General features: G+C 40.4%; 1 protein-coding gene across 1 annotated transcript; it reads right to left on the reverse strand.

Moving 5' to 3' along the window:
• Positions 1–534: 534 nt before the first annotated feature.
• On the reverse strand, positions 535–16,323 carry LOC147427004 (uncharacterized). Its single transcript, XM_086499166.1, has 2 exons — positions 15,993–16,323; positions 535–1,312 (listed from the first exon to the last, which is right to left on the reverse strand). The coding sequence occupies exon 2, from the start codon at positions 1,295–1,297 to the stop codon at positions 914–916; it is 384 nt and encodes a 127-aa protein (XP_086355292.1). The 5' UTR covers positions 1,298–1,312; positions 15,993–16,323; the 3' UTR covers positions 535–913.
• Between the last annotated feature and the right edge of the window lie 882 nt (positions 16,324–17,205).

Consider the following 17,205-nt stretch of genomic DNA (forward strand, 5'->3'; position numbering starts at 1 on the left):
TGCTTAGAGAGACTCGTTGCATTGAAGAAGTAGATTCGATAAAGGCTACACAAGTGTGTATGTTGTATGAGTGGAGTGGAGTTTAATAGAAGAGAAGACCAAAATAGGGCTAGAGAAGCATGTAGAAAGAGGCGAGAAGAGATAATTGCTCAAGATCTTTCCAATCAACTCAAACATGTTGACGCGTTGCTTTTAGAAAACGTACCAGGAGTTCTTATTGAGGGATTAAGAGAAGGTAGGATAGTGGGCCAACCCACACCAGTAAGAGAAATAGTTGACCAACCTTTAACTTAGACCAGTGTCATGACTTTGTGTTAAGACATTTATTCTCTCTACCCAGACCACGAGTACTAAATTTTTGGGAAGACCCAAATTTTGAGAATCGGTTAGATCAAATGGCGTATGGTAAGAATCTGGCAAGGCGTCAAGAACGGTCTGCACAAGGGAACTGTCTGAAATGACTTCACCTACAAAAATAAATTTCTCATTGATATCCTTGACACTAGCAAGGAAAGTGTCCATATCATCTTGATCTCATGCATAATCTTTGACTCTAGCTCTTAACGAAACAACGCAATTTTTTCCTCATTGTGACTTGCATAAAGACCATCCGAAATATCCCAAGCCAGTTTTGTAGATTTCGTTGAAGGAATGTGAGGAGTAATAGTGAGCTTCACAGAAAATGCAATCAATGAATGAGCTTGCACATATTTTACATCCCGATGAGCTTGTCTACCATAGGCAAAACAACTCTAACAACAGTAATCCTTGTAGCAAGACCTGCAACATCCTCAACATCACCTACATCCTCACAACCAGGACGTACATCAATGCCCTGCACAATATTCCACACACCCTTTGACACAAGAACATGTTGCATCATGTAAGCCCACATAGTGTAATTATTCCCATCCTATTCGTCCTCAACAGCAAACATCTTGAACACATCTGTGTTGTTGTCCGCCATGGTCGCTGACGGAATGTGAGGAGTAATAGTGAGCTTCACAAAAGATGCAATCAATGAATGAGCTTGCACATATTTTACATCCCAACAAGCTTGTTCTACCATAGACAAAACAACTCTAACAACAACAATCCTTGTAGCAAGACCTGCAACATCCTCAACTTCGCCTACATCCTCACAACCAGGACGTACATCAATGCCGTGCACAATATTCCACACATCCTTTGACACAAGAACATGTTGCATCATGTAAGCCCAGATAGGGTAATTTTTCCCATCCAGTCTGTCCTCAGCAGCAAACATCTTGAACACATTTGTGTTGTTGTCCACCATGGAGAATGCCAGTACCTGATGTGAAAACTTCCCAAAAAGAGGAGAAATGAATGGGGAACAACACATGCTATATAGCACAAACCATAGAAGACTGTAAGGGACTTGTTATGCAGTAAACATCATTGACAAAAAAATTGCACAAAATGATGAAATAGCCTGTGCAGTACTGCCTATAGTGAAAACGGATACCGAAATGAGTCCAAATTAGAAATTTGAGCACCCAAATTAAATTAGAAAGCTCACAAAAATTGGAGAAAGTGAGCAGGCGTATGCTAGAGCTGCTGGCGACTAAGCCCGAGAGCACGCAACCTGCTCTGATACCAATTGTTGAAATAGGGTTGTAGGAAAACACACACAGCTTAGAGAAGACGAAGGAAGCTCAAGGCAGACAACAGAGAGTGTTTTACTTAGTGTGCAATGGAAAGATAAGTTAGCCCTAGAGTGATGGCCGAATGCACGGGGGGAAAAACCTCCTAGTGAGGGAAAAAATGCCCCGACAGTCCTAAGTGTGTTCACACACATCACTACCACATGTATATGGTAACAAATCCCCCCTGAAAAATTAAGTAAGATAATCATTAAATCAGTTAAAAAGTTAGTGAAATAATCTTTTGAGATAGATTACAATGCTAGAGATTTTTGATAATTATCTCATAATTAGTTTCTTAGTTTTACTAATTATTATGTATAAAATATTTTATTTGAGGATAATTATCAAATCCACTTAGAAGTTTCTAAGATAAGTTCTAGAGGTACATTACAGAAAGCTAGGATAAATATATCTTTATTAGATAATTACTTTAATAATTATTAAGTAAAAATGAGCTATTTTTTACCATATTTAAAAGAGACAAAAAAATAAGTTAACTCAAAAAATTATAAGATAACTACTAGCTATTAATAACACCACAAGGAGACTAGGATAAAAATATTTTGCTCATATATGTAGTTAGAAAATAACTAGGTCAAAAAAATACTATTTTTTACTACAAATGAAAGAGAAAAGTTAGCAGATTAATTTTTCAAAACTAGACGTGGATTCATATGGCTAAATTTTGGTATTGGGAATCCTCAATAATGATATCACACCAAAAGAAACTATACATAATACTATAATCCAACGAACATCTTAGAAAAGTGGAATTAAGATAATTGATATAAATACATCGTGGAAATTTTTATGGTAAGTTTTGAGCTTTGATACTTTACCTAATGATCAAACATCTTTTATGAGGATAAAGGATATGGCCCCCAAAAGAAGCCGTGTCAATCAACAACTAGAGGGTGGTGTCAATACAAAGAGTGTCAGGGCCACTCACAACCATTAGGTTAATTAGTCCAAGTAGCAGGCAGACGAATGAGACTAATGATGCCCCCAAGCCTTAGCATATATCAGAGCGATCACACAGGTAGGTCTTGATTATGAATTAATTTTATAAGTAGGCTAAGTCCTTTTTAAGTTATAACATTGCATCCATTAAGAAGTAGATGGATATTTAGGAAATGTTTAATTAGCCAAGAACGGAAGGGTATCTTCCAAGAAACATCGTGCATTTGTTTGTTAACCTAGGAAAGAAATGTTTTGTTAGTATATTTAAATTAAGAAAGATCTGATTGGTCATCCTTAAGACAGCTTGTCTCAAGAGACCTCCGACTCCTTGGTATATTGTGATGAATAAGGATGGCTATAAGGTCACTTTTAAGTCGGCCACCCCCACCCATGAACGATGAGTCTCTACTTCTTCATGTCTTGATTTTTTTGCATAAGTTAGGATACCATTTTCTTATCCTGGGGAAGCCACCTGGTTGTATGGGAAACCGGTTTGGTGTATGGGCACCCCGAACTTTTTGGTGATATTTTTTCAACCCAAATTATGAATAAGGAATGGATGCCGTTCAAGTAATGGACATCCAAACTACTAAACCTTTATCCTAAACATAGTCAAAATAGGTCTTTTTGGATTCTTAAGCACAAATTTACTTGAGCTAGAAACTTTTTGAATCGAATTTGGAAAAAAATTGGACCCCCAAATCCTTGCCGAAAGGTTTCACGATCACTTTAATTAAATAAAAAATTAAATACATTAGGAGATAATCATTACACATAGATTAGAAGATATTAATTCACATGGCCTAACAAATGATTACCAACTATTTGCAGATAAAGCAATAAATTGATCCCAAGGTAGCATAATTGAAAATTTAAGTGAGACATGTGCTAGGGGTGATGTGATGAACCTGCTAGGGACTGAAAAAGTAGTAGGGGATGCTAGGAAAAGCTTGTGGGCTACCTTCAAGAGCTGGTAACTGCTAAATACAGTCCCTTGTTATCATAAACCTATAAGTAGACCTCTAGGCTTCACATTTTTACACAGACTCGGAGACCTTTAAAATCGCTAGAGAGAAAAAATTCTAGTTGATTAATCAAGGTGACTAACACTAAACTTGTTATATTAGTGAAAGACATATTAATTTATGTCTATATTTTAATTATCTTATTAATTAGGAAAGATTAAGCCTCTCTCTTCTAATATTTACACTCTTATATGTTACTAGTCTTTTGAATATCAAATCCTTGTTTATGATTTATAATCTAACTAATTATTAACCTATATTAGGATTAAAATTATCAAATTTTATCTATCTCATCATTGTTGGACAACACCACAACACCACCTAGCATCATCAATGACAAAAACCGACAACAGTTGCCAAGAGCATCGTGTTCCATCCCCGGAGAGCTCACTCAACAGGGGAGGCGATGGTCACCATAGCCAACTACACCAAAGCCCACACCTCACAACTTGGATGATAATGAGGGAGTCAATCTACATTATATATATGACAGATCCATTGCTTGCTGAATCCCATATGGGATTTTCACACGCCACATGGCAGCAGCTCACGGGCTAGCCCTCCAACCTCTCAAAAACCCCACAAACCCTTTAAAAAAAACCTATTGTGATGCCACTTAAATCCTGCTCGATGGTTCAAGCCGCAAGACGCAAAAACTTGGAAAAAGTTCCATTTCACAACTTTGACCTGAGCAAACCCGACCGCATCTCAACTCCACCAAGGCCTTGAAGGATGCGGCTCAAAATGCCAAAAAATCACTTGATTCCCTCCTGCTGGCAACTGCCACCGATTTTAAACTTCAATTTCTTGCCAGTCCAAGCTCCAATAGACGAGCCGTAAAGATAGGCCTCTAGAGCTCTTTGAGCACTACAATTATAGTGCATAAACTTTCATTTTTGACATCTTCAAACATCTCCACTTTTTAGCATTACCAAGACAATTTATGGAGCTAAAAAGATAGGCATGTGGAGCTCTTTGAGAACTACAATTCTAGTGTATAAACTTTCATTTGTGACATCTTCAAACATCTCCACTTTTTTGCATTACCAAGAAAATTTATGGCCCTTTAAATCCACATCTGACATACATTTAGCATTAAGATAGCTTGTTATCAAGCCCTGATTAGTGTTCAATAATCATGTAGACATCAAATAGACTGTATTTGCATCCCTTTTCTCTTTTACCCATCATGAAAGCGGAGCGGCATGACAACGTCAAATTTTATCGGATGTTTATTCATATGTTTGCAGCTAAGGCTCTTTTATTATACTAACTCACCCAAAAAGGATTCAAGTTCATTCGGTCCGTTGATGTGAAATGGCATTTTAGAATATAAAAAAAGTTGTTAGCAAAAAAATAGTGCTTTTCCAATTAATCTAGGAAATTACCTTTCATGTGCATGTTGATGCTTTCGGCATGGCAATGGGTGCTATTTTAGCTCAGCTAGATGGCCGAACTAATTATCCAATATATTTTGCCAATTGGAGTTCCAGTAGAGCAGAGCAAGGGTATTCAACCATGGAAAAGGAGGCATTGGGAATGGATTTTATTGCTACAAAGTTCAGCTCTTTCACTTTTATGCTGATATCAGGAATTTCTTTATCTGATTGGCGAGTTTTTCATCTAAGGAATATTAATTAGATAGATGATGTTCCTTTTGGAAATTAATTTTAAGATCTTTCATAAGTCTGGCAAGACTCACTCTGGTGTAGACTTGCTATTCAAAAGCATGGATGGTATCTCATCGACATCCTTAAGAGATGAACCAGTGGATGTTGAATTATTTCAAACAATGACATTATAAAATTTCGAAGGTCTTTTGGAGGGTCTTTTAGTAGAGAGGGAAGAAAGAGCTCCTCCAATGAGAGAAGGACCAATGTTATGTAGAAAAATAGGCTGATATTAACAAAATTATGAAAAAGGTATCACCTACTCATTCAATGAGCCAACAATCCTTGAAAAAGGTCACCAATTCATTAAATGTGATTGTATTTTTCAAGATGTCGACGCCGCTCATTCAATACGGCTTTTGACATCATTGAAATAAAAGAAAATCACAAAATTATGAACTGGTATCAAAATTTGTAGATTTTGACATTGCTAATGCATTCAAAATGCCCAAAAACCTAAAAATCGATTGTCTACTTGCCCTGTTCGGACACCCGAAGAGGAAGAAAATGCCTTAAAAGAGAGTTTTAGCCGAATGGCATGCGAGGGGCACTCTAACTTCTTGTGAAATGGCCTTTGCGTGCCATTCAACTAAAACCTTCTTTTAGGGGTTTATATATATACTTCTCACTTTAAATATATAAACCCCTAAAAGAGGGTTTTAGCTGAACGGCACGTAGAGGCCAATCCACAAGAAGTTAGAGTGCCCCTCGCAAGCTAAAACCCCCTTTTAGGGGTTTTGGGGCATTTTCTTCCTCTTTGAGTGTCAAGACAGGGTAAGTAGAGAGTCGATTTTTTGGTTTTTGGGCGTTCCAAACACATTGGCACTGTCAAAATCGTCAAATTCTAACAGTAGTTGATAGTTTTGTGATTTTTATAAATTTCAATGATGTCAAAAGCCATATTGAATGAGGGGTGCCAACATTGTGAAAAAGACACTCGCATTTAATGACAAGGTGACCGTTTTTTTATAAATGCCAAAAAGTTAGGTTTACTTTTCAGAGTATCTAGTTGTCCTTTTGGACGTACTCAATAAGTGAAAATTCATTTTAAGAAGATTTTTTACAGAGAGAAATATAATTTCTTAGAAGGCCCTCCAAATGACCTCCGGAATATTTTAATGCTTTGGAGGAACCAAATCCAAATTGGATGTGTATGATTTCCTACAATATGGTGGAACACTAGATGACTAGTCACAATCCAATAAGAAGGCCCTATTTCTCAAAAGTCTAAAGTTTATGATCATAGCTTGATCTTTATAGAGACTAGATATTGATGGAGTTGTCATGCCAAGGGTAGGACGAGACGGGCACGGCCCGGGCAATGTGCCGGACACACATGCGGTAAAGGGGTCTATATATGGAAGAGGGCCAGGGGCCTATATATAGGATGGTTGGGAGGTTATTCGCATGTCTGTCTACCCGCTGGCCTCACATTGGTATCAGAGCAAGGTGGAGAGGAGGGGGTAGCAGGGAGATATGGAGGAGGGAAGCATGGAGTTCTCTCTGGAAGCATGACATTCTCTCTCTCTCTCTCTCTCTCTCTCTCTCTCTCTCTCTCTCTCTCTCTCTCTCTCTCTCTCTCTCTCTTTCTTCTTGGAGGAGACATGGCGGCCGCGGGAATAAACCCTTAATAGCACCCAAGCGGTTTTGCCGACCTGCACAGAATCGAGCATGGCGGCCATCATGGGGTGCGCAGTAGCCAGCTGATTAGATCTCGTCATGGCAGGGCACGAGGCGAGCAATCCTGCCCGTGTTATGGCTTCTTCTTCCCCTGCACTGTTGCCGCCATGCTTGGAACCAGAGGTATTTTAATTTTTTAATTTTATTTTTTACAGGGCCGCCCTTAGACTCCCAACCAAGGGCACCCCTAGCACCGGTAAGGGCCAAGCCCCACGGCTCCTATGACCTGTATTGGGGCAGCCGATTCTTGCGAGCAATTTTCGATGCGTAATCTGCAGAATTTGCACCGGGATGTGTGCCACTTTTTCTGCAAATCTTCTTGCATCATACAACATCATGATGCTCATTGGCGGGGTGATTACCGCGACAGAGGAATACTTCTAGATCATGCATGGACCTCCGCAAAAGGGGCCATAGTTGGAGAAAGCAAAGTGCTTTCATTGCGCATCGAAAAGGTGCCAAGGGCAGAGAAGCCATATAGTCAACAAGGGGGCGCGAAGTACGCATTCCCTCAGGTATGTTGTTGATTTGATTTTTAATTTTTTTTGTTGAGCATGCGTTCATGAGGTACGCCACTACTTTTATTTCAACATGCTTGTTGGCAACGGCATGTAAAAGATTTCTCTTGCTGCCACGTTGTTTTTCCCCTAAACACAGAGGTAAGAAAGAAAGGCTGTTGCCAGACTTTTAGAAATTGACCATGCCGATCATCAATCCGACCATGCAAAACAGTGCTGCGGAGAAGCAAGGCTTCTATACGTATAATCGTTAAACCGCACCATGTGGTGATACAGGCACTAATGTTAGGGTGCTGATTATCACGAACCATGGCACTCAAACCTAGCAGGTAAGAGCATGGAAGTTCTCACACGATTCCACATTGGTTGCACATTGGGCAAGGCCCTTGGCAGCAAGAACAAGAGTAGTTATTGAGCATGTACTTGATAACTCTAGTATGCACTGGCATGGATGATCACGGCTATCGTTCATAGAGCCAAGCAGGTACGAGCTGAATAATTTGCACGTTAAGGTACAAAAATTGTTCGGCATGGCCGAATCTTTGCAGGACAGACAACACTCTCTTTTCGATGACTAGGGCATGGCCGAATCTTTGCAGGACAGACAGCTGCTCACATGATCGGCATGGCCGCCTAACTGTCATCATTTCTTGAAATTGACGGTAAGATTCGTCGACAGGAGTACTTTATGAGATCTACAAGTAGACAAGGTCTATTGTTTGTGAATGATCGACAAGGTCGACTTTCTTTTGATATGACTTCTTGCTAAGAACATGGTTCCTAGGGTACGTCTGTCCATGTTTTTATTCGCTCATGACAAACCTATAAGGTCAAGGACAACAATAATCAAGCTAAGCAGGTACGCCTACGTACCTTGTCAATATTTTTATGCTTCTCAAGCCGATGTACAAGTAGACAAGGTCCATTATTGGTACATGATCGACAAGGTCGACTCTTTTTGCTATGACATCTATCGTCAGTAGCATTTGTTGGCAATGAGGCCAGACAACGTTGTACGAAGCAAGGCTTCAATTTATACCTTTTGCATTGACACTTTCCCGTTTGGCATATGCTATGAGCATACAAACTTGGGAGGGATTTGAAACTATGCTTGAAAAATCTTTCATGGTGTACATGATACAAGCGAGCGTAAGTGCATACGTGACATCTCTCTCTCTCGTGTAGTAGAATTGGCTGGGAGCCACATTTGAACGAGTTTTCCTTTGGAAGTTCAACCCAACTGGTGATAGTCGAATGACCAGGTTAGCCAAGCTTAAGTTTTTCTTATATTTTCCATGTTTACACTTTACTTGGCAATTACTGTCATTGTGCAAAGCAAAGTGCTTTGGCAATTTTACATGAAGGATGGCTTCTCCCTTGTGCCGAGATACTGCCATTGATTTGGAATCAAGGGCTTTGGCACACAAGTTTGGGGAATTGGCAAAATAGGGAATGTCAGTTCACAGAATCCCTACAAGTTTATTCTATGCAAGGCACTTATGGTTTTGGTTCTCACTCTTGAGACCGTTATAGTAGCCAAGGGCTTACGTTTTTTCATGCAAGGCATGCTAAGCAGGTGGCATGGATTCCACACTTTATGCATTATGCTTCCGCTATCACACTCTCAACTCTGTCAAAGACAGACTAAGTGATGGATTGTTGAACCTGATGGTTGGTTGCTATCAACACCCAACAACACTAAAAGGAACCTAAATCTAGGACTTATTTCACAGGCAAAGTGCCAATGCTAAGTCATTTTCATACAATCACGACCCTGCAAGCCAGGTAGATCAAGATGTGGTTGTGTTTTTCTGTTACCTCTCTCAATGAGAGAGTCATACCAGAAACTTGTTGCATGCTTATAGGATACGTTGCACGTTAGGCATAAGATGCATACGAGCATTGCTACTCAAATTAGTCTTCATCGGTTTGTCCATTGAACACTAATTTACACAAGGGCTATGAGACACATAGGCTAAGAGCTATTGTCAGACCAAGGGTAAGACCCAACTATTGGCATTCTTTGGGTGATTGTTTTCAAGAGTGAACAGATCTACCTAGGGAAGTATACATCGACGTTAATGGACAAGCAAGGGTTTTGTCATTCAGGATGTTTACAGTGTCATTTTTGCACTACATGTTTTCAGTGAGACACTCAAGTTGAGTTTTTGATAAATCTTCAACTCACAGTAGCTGATCTCTACAAGGAAGTATAGATGCAGCAATCAGTTGAGACAGCATGGCTGTCCACAAGAGCTAGGCAGTTCACTTGTGTGGATTTCTTGCTCTCTCTATAGCACTACAGAGTGTCTATGGACATATTGTTTGGGGTACGACCCGGAGGGTGACTGCTAAATCACCCCATAGGCATTGAGGATCACAGTTTGATCTCTCCCAGTTAAAATTTCAAGGAAATAATTCCGCAATCTACCACACGGTAGCGGACGAATTCAACTTTTCGAGTTGATTCCAATCACTATGTACACAGTTGACTATGTTGGTTACCGTTGCCTGCTAGGTGAGCAGTTTCTATAGCGGGTCTTACCAAGGGGTTTGACTATGTAGATGTTAACCAAAGGGGTTGGATTACGCAGGCCACGGTTTCCAGTGCAAGTCGTATAAATATGCTTGAATGTTTCAAAGCCATGCCAAGGGCATGTTGGAACAGAGTATTTTGGACCGTAGCGTCCACTATACCTTATGCTGTTACGAACCTAGTTATAGGGTTCTATTTGGCACATGTTGTCACATGGGATACAACATGGTCTAGGAACTCACGGAGTTCAGTTTAGCCAGTGTGGAGCATGATAATGAGGGTCCCTCTCACTCTTGTCGCGGAGTGTTTGCAGTTACCTCCACACACAAGTACCAGCTCGTACTTGATGGATGTCGCTTTTCTTGATATCCTTGTTTGAGACATATTCCACATGTGGAGAATATGAGTCTCTTGGACTGACAATGGCGCCAACTTTTTACCAATGTGTCGCGACGAAGTCCCTAGGTGCTGGTCGCATCCATTGGTTTGACCATTTTAAGCACACAGTATTAGGAGCAATTTCAGTGGCCAGAAATTGTCGGGTACTAAGTACAAACTTGTTACCATTACAAGTGCTGTGAAACCACCTTAACGGAGAGTCGTTTCTACATATAGCAAAGTATGCTATATTCATGAGAATGTTTTATGGTTGGTACCTAGGAGTGACTGGGTTGTCACATTCTGTTATGGTCCAAATTTGTTGCAAGACTGTCATGTACGTACCGTGGAAAGTCTCGTCATGGAATTGCGGTTCGGATATGTTTTTGTTAAATGCATGCACACTAGGTGTTATGGGCCCTATTGTTTAACACAAATTTATTCGGAGTGGCATGCAAATTCATGAACTTTATTCTTTCTGCACCCTTTTGCACTGCCAGTGCAATCTCTCTTGCAGATTTAGTATGAGTTTACACCCTGCCATACAAGGTGATGGCTGAGTATGGGTGTTTGTGATTGGTTTCTTGAAACTCCAATCTGCTTTCAACCTAGTTGGTTGTCTCCATTCCATATCGAGTATATGGGTGGATACTCAATGATTGAGTCATAGTTTGTCATCAGTCGTGGGCAATTGTCTGTAAGTGGTTGGGGGAAAGCACCTCACTCTTATTGTTGCTATTCATCCCGTGTAGGATGGGCAGCTTACAAGCATTCTATTTAGTACTAAAGGATATGCACAGTGCATACGTTAGTAAACTACGCTAAAGGATATGCTGAGAGCATACGTTAGCAAGAAGTGAAATAACTGGATCAGTTACCTTTTTGGTTTGAAGTTTTCTTCATTTGATGAAAGGCATGTTACGGCTAGTTTTAGTCTCTGCCTGTTATTCTTAAGTTATCAACCTTAATCATCAGTTTTGATGAGGTTGGCTACTGGTAAGAAACCACAGCAAGTCAAGGACGTGGTTGCTGCTGTTGAGTATGTCAGCATAGTACTTTCATGGAAAGATGAGCCTAGGTTGTATTGCACATTCCAGTACCTTCAGAAAGTCTGAAACCTAGGTATGCATTTATGGGTCGGTTAACCAAGACGGTTGCACAGGGACAACAATGTGGAAAATCAAGACGTTACTCTTGATTCCATTGAACCTCCCACTGAACCGGGTTCCAATTCAACGAACCGTTGGATCCATGAGGGATGCCGTGGTGGAAAACATTAGTGTTCTTATGAAGATACCACCACTTGTGTTTTCGAGGACGAAAACACTTCTCCAAGGTGGGAGTAATGTCATGCCAAGGGTAGGACGAGATGGGCACGGCCCGGGCAATGTGCCGGACACACATGCAGTAAAGGGGTCTATATATGGAAGAGGGCCAGGGGCCTATATATAGGATGGTTGGGAGGTTATTCGCATGTTTGTCTACCCGCTGGCCTCACAGGAGTATTAAGAAGTTGTGTGCCTATGCAAGCAAGGATGAGATCTATTAGTGAAGCTCACACTAGGAGCTCAAGAGGACACTTTTCTATGGACATCACCACTTATATACAAAATCTTCAACCTGGTTTATGGCGGTAGAGTCTGATATCAAATGTTAGAGCTTTTAGCAAGACATGTGATATTTACCATAGAATGGGTGGACCTAGAATAAAAGACATGACACCTCTGGCCACGATTCAGCCCTTGGGAATATTTATGAAGTGGGATTTGGATTTCATAGGGCCTTCAATAAAGTTACACCCAAAAAGAATAAGTATATAGTTATGGCAACATGTTATGTTATCAAATGGGTGGAAACTAAGACACTCCCAATCAATATAGTCAAGTCCACATCCTGGTTCATTTATGACCATATTATGTGTTGATATGCTTTCCCATTGAAGATAGTTTCTAATCCAGGAACCATTTCATAAATGATACTATCTAGATACTAACTAAAATATTCTCTATCAATTATTGAAAACCCACACCATATTATCCCAGATGCAATGGACATGCTAAAAGCGATGACAAGATCATCAAGAAAAATCTGACAATAAGTGTTATACAAGATTACCATTGACATATAATGGTATATGGAGTAGTAGCCATCCTACCAATGGAATTTTTATTTTTGAGTCTCAAACTTGCAATAGAGCATGATATGGGTTATAATGTAAAGTTGAGGAAGAGAATGGATGAATTGTTGAATCTAGATGAAAGTAGGTAGATGGTGATGCTGGAACAGAAGGTAGTCTAGAAAAGAAGGAAATACTAGCATTATAGCAAACTGAAGGTGCAGGAGTTTTGGTTTTGCTATTTTAGGCCAATTTAGGAACTAAGATACCCACTCTAAAAATAGCCTGTTCAAGTTCTTATGAGGTGGATTGGGTCTTCTCAAATGGGACAATTAAACTCAAGGAATTATCTAGACTCCTATTAATTGGTGTGTATAATGAGGCCAAGATAAATCTTTACTACAAATCACAGAAGAATCCCCTCAAAAACCAAGGTCATGAATTTATTCTTGCTAGGATTTGATCTAAACAAAGGCATCAATGATTTTTAAAGGACAACTTATATGAAATTGGAGAGTGGAACAATATCTAAAGTAATCAGAGAACCACTGTCTAAAGTGTCTAAAGATAACTGGTAAAGTAAATCTTTTTCAAAGTCAAGACAATAATTATTAGACAAACTAGTGAATGCATAGATGACACAAAAATAATAGATGGTATTCCCTCGAGGCGCTAGAGGAATGGGTCATTCATGTGTTACCATATACATGTGGTAGTGATGTGTGAAAACACACTTAGGACCATCGTGGGCATTTTTTCCCTGACTAGGAGGTTTTTCCCCCGTGCATTGTATATACGCCCATCACTCTAGGGCTATCTTATCTTTCCATTGCACACTAAGAAATACACTCTGCTGTGTGCCTTGAGCTTCCTTTGTCTTCTCCAAGCTGTGTGTGTTTTCTTGCAATCCTAATTCCAACAATTTCTATCAGAGCACGGTCCTCCCGCGCTTAGACATCAACAGCTCCGATGCATGCTTGCTCATTTTCTTCAATTTTTGTGAGCTTTTGCAATCATCAATAGGTCAACAAATACTTCAAGCTCATTTCGGCCTCTGTTTCCTGTATAGGCAGTACTGCACAGCTATTTTATCATTTTGGGCAAAAGAAAATTCAATGCCATTCTTTTCATAACAGGTCCCTTACAGTCTTCTACAATTTGATCTATATAGCATGTATTGTCTTCGCTTTGTTTCTCCTATGAGCAATTTTCACATCAGGTGCAACATTTTCCATGGCTGACAACAACATAGATATGTTCAAGATGTTTCTTGCTGAGGATAGATTGGATGGGGACAATTATCCTATGTGGGCTTATATGATGCAACATGTCCTTGTGTCAAAGTGCGTTTGGAATATTGTGCAAGGCATTGATGTACCTCTTGGTTCTGAGGATATAGGCGATGTTGAGGATGTTGTAGGTTTTGGTGGCAGGATTGCAGTTACTAGAGTTGTTCTACCTATGGTTGAGCAAGCTTGTTCAATAGGAGAAACTTGGACTCAATTTTGGGCCGTGTAAGAAACGCCAACTCAGCATAGAGAGAGGTAATTATAAAAAATATATAAGTTTTGTTTTGGAATTCTATTTCTCATAGTACATACGTAAAAGTTTTCTCAATCACTTAAATGCATGCTCATACAAAATGCTTTTCGAGAGCCCAACTTAAGTGTACACAAAAATCCATGTCTGTGAATCTTAATGAGTGATGTGATCTACGATGAGAGAAAACACATAAGAGTTGTTTTCAAAATACAAAATTAATACCACGGATGCATCCGGAACGTCCAAAAACCTTAGGATAGCTCTTTAAAACGCTGAAATCTATACTGACCTCATGAGGCCCTAGGCTTAAAAATGCTATATCTTGAGCTAGAGACCTGTACTGACCTCATGAGGCACTAGGTTTAAAAATGCTATATCTTGAGCTAGAGACGTCAGATTTCAGCGTTTTAAAGAGCTATCCTAAGGTTTTTAGACTTTCAGGATGCATTAGTGAGCTTAAAAAATGCTATATCTTAATCCTAAGGCCTCATGAGGTCAGAACCAAGCAAATAGAGGTCTCACAGACTCCTCAAGGGCCTATATTTGCTTGGTTTTGACTCCTTCGTAGTTTTAAATAGTACTTATCAATCACTATCAAGTACGATTTGTTCGAATTTAAATTGCAAGTACTTCATAAAATGGTGATTGATGCTTGTGCGACATGCACAAGTACAAGTACTTCACTTTATAGGATAGCAACAGCGGGTCATAAAAAGGCGTTCAACGCTTGTGCAAGATGTCATTATCAAGCGCCTTACTTTTCTAATGATAGTGACAATTTCACCAAAATGGTTTTCATGGATATTTTCAAAATGAGAAAAAAGGTTTTTTCTACGTAACGTTAGCCTTCTTCCTATTGGCTAAGGAGCATTCTCTCACTAGAGCTAAAAAGCTAAAAAATGAGTCCATTTCTTTCCTAATGGGGATGTAAAATATGCATAGGATCATGCTTTAATTGGGTTGTCTGTGAAGTGCACTATTACTTCTCATATTCGTTCAGCAAAATCTGTAAAACAAGCTTGGGATGTAAAAGATGCATAGGATCATGCTTTAATTGGTTTATCTGTGAAGTGTACTATAACTTCTCATATTCGTTCAACAAAATCTGCAAAACAAGCTTGGGATATTCTGGCTAGTCTTTATGCAAGTCGCAATGAGGCTAAAATTGTATTGTTGCGTAAAGAGTTGGGTTCAAAGATTATGCATGAGGAAGATGAGATGGAGACTTTCCTTGCTGGTGTCAAGGATATCAATGAGCAACTTATTTTTGTAGCGAAGTCATTTCTAACAGTTCCCTTGTTCAAACTATTCTTGATGCTTTGCCAAATTCTTACTAGACTTTTGCTAGTACTTGGAGACTTATGATCCAAGGAAATCCTGAAGTTGTCAAGTTTGATGCATTATGCACATTATTGTTGCAAGAGCCACTTTTTAGAAAAAACAATGTTAAACAGCGTGCAATTGAACAGGCTTTTATTGACGCTCAAAGAAAAGGTGGTAACATCAATGTAACCACTTCTCATGGTTATTCTACGAGCGGAAAATCTTATATTCCTAATGCTTCTGTTGGTAGCACTTCGTTTGAGAATTCTAGTGATAAGGGCAAGAAGAAGATGTGTTGCCATTATTATAAAGCTACTAATGATCACTTGATCAAGCAGTGTCAAATTTGAAGGCAAAAGAGACTAAGTAGAAAAAGGCTAGATCAACTACAGGGTCCAAAACAAGTGCAGCTATTGTAGAGTCTTCTATGAAAGGAGATTGTGATGCTAATGTAGATGCAAAGTGGGCTTTTAGCACAGAGTGTACTTATGATCCTAATGTCCATGATGCATGCATGTCAGTTTGCTGCAAATTCACATGTGTGGTATTTTGACAGTGGTGATACAAAACACATTACCTCTCATCGTGTCGGGTTTCAGGAATAGCCAGGCGAGCACCTGCCCACTTCTATTGTATTCTTTTGTTCATAAGGATAATAAGGAGGAAGAGAGTAGTTACTCTCTAATGCTCCACCAAAGAATAGGTATGCTCTTGCATCCCCTTTCCCTTCTCTCCTTCCCTCTCTTGCACGGATCACCCTGATCCTTCAAGTGGTATTAGAGCAAAGGAGCACCCCCGATCCCTGCTCCCCTACATTCTGTGTGTGCAGCGACCCTGAACAAAGGGAATCTTGGAAGCTCTGCAGAATCGGGCCTCAGAGCAGGCAGCTGAGCAGAATCAGGAAAGAGGTCCTTGAAGCCAAGCAAGCAAAGGAGTTGAAGAGCAAGGAAATTGGTCGACATAATCGAAGGTAAGCAAGCTTTGCACTTTGGAGCATCTCGACAGTGTGAGAGAGAAGGAAATTAGCTTCGCATCTCATAGCTTGGAAATTCGGTTTCCGAGCATTGAGGTGCTTGCAAGGGAAGCGAGCTGAGGCAATTGAGCAGCATACGAGAGAGCAAGGGATTGAGGACAATCGAAGGCATCGGGCCAAGCAGTGCCAAGCCTTGCATTTTGGGGCATAATTGGGAAGATCCGGGCAGCCAGGCAGGTCACGACAGCGAGAAGCAATTCAGCCCATCAAAGGGTGCCATGGCATTGGGAAACAAGCCCTCAAAGGGGCGGCCTCAACAAGCAGCAGAGCTTCTGGCTCACAAAACACACACTCTCCCCTTCGGCCTCGCTCGTCAGAGCCTGCAGTTCTTCGACAGAGTGCAGCAGCAAATCAAACTTTTTTTTAACCGAGCCTTTGTGTGTGCAAGTGCATGCTCCCCCCCCCCCCCCCCCCCCCCCCCCCCCCCCCCCCCGCGATGACACACACACCCCCGAACCCATTCATACCAAGCTTGAGAGATAGCGAGCTTATATGAAAGAGTGAGAGAGAGTGATTCTCATCGTGTGAGAGCGAGTGAGTGAGATAGAGATTTTCTCAAAACCAGAGAGAGAGAGAGAGAGAGAGAGAGAGAGAGCGAGAGCACTCCCGCTCTGACACTGACACCACATCTTTGACATCGGCAAGAGTGGTCTCAACATTGGCGACTTGCCGCTACGCACCTGCACATCAATTTCAACACCGATTCTTGCAATTTGGCATCGGCTCGACATCACCTCTCAACATGCACGGGTGAGGT

The sequence above is a fragment of the Adiantum capillus-veneris genome, chromosome 24, assembly GCF_014529385.1.
Source record: "Adiantum capillus-veneris isolate H3 chromosome 24, ASM1452938v2, whole genome shotgun sequence".
Taxonomy (NCBI): domain Eukaryota; kingdom Viridiplantae; phylum Streptophyta; class Polypodiopsida; order Polypodiales; family Pteridaceae; genus Adiantum; species Adiantum capillus-veneris.

Coding starts and splice junctions, on each gene's coding strand:
- LOC147427004 (XM_086499166.1), bottom strand. CDS start 1,297: ATGGTGGACAACAACACAAATGTGTTCAAGATGTTTGCTGCTGAGGAC.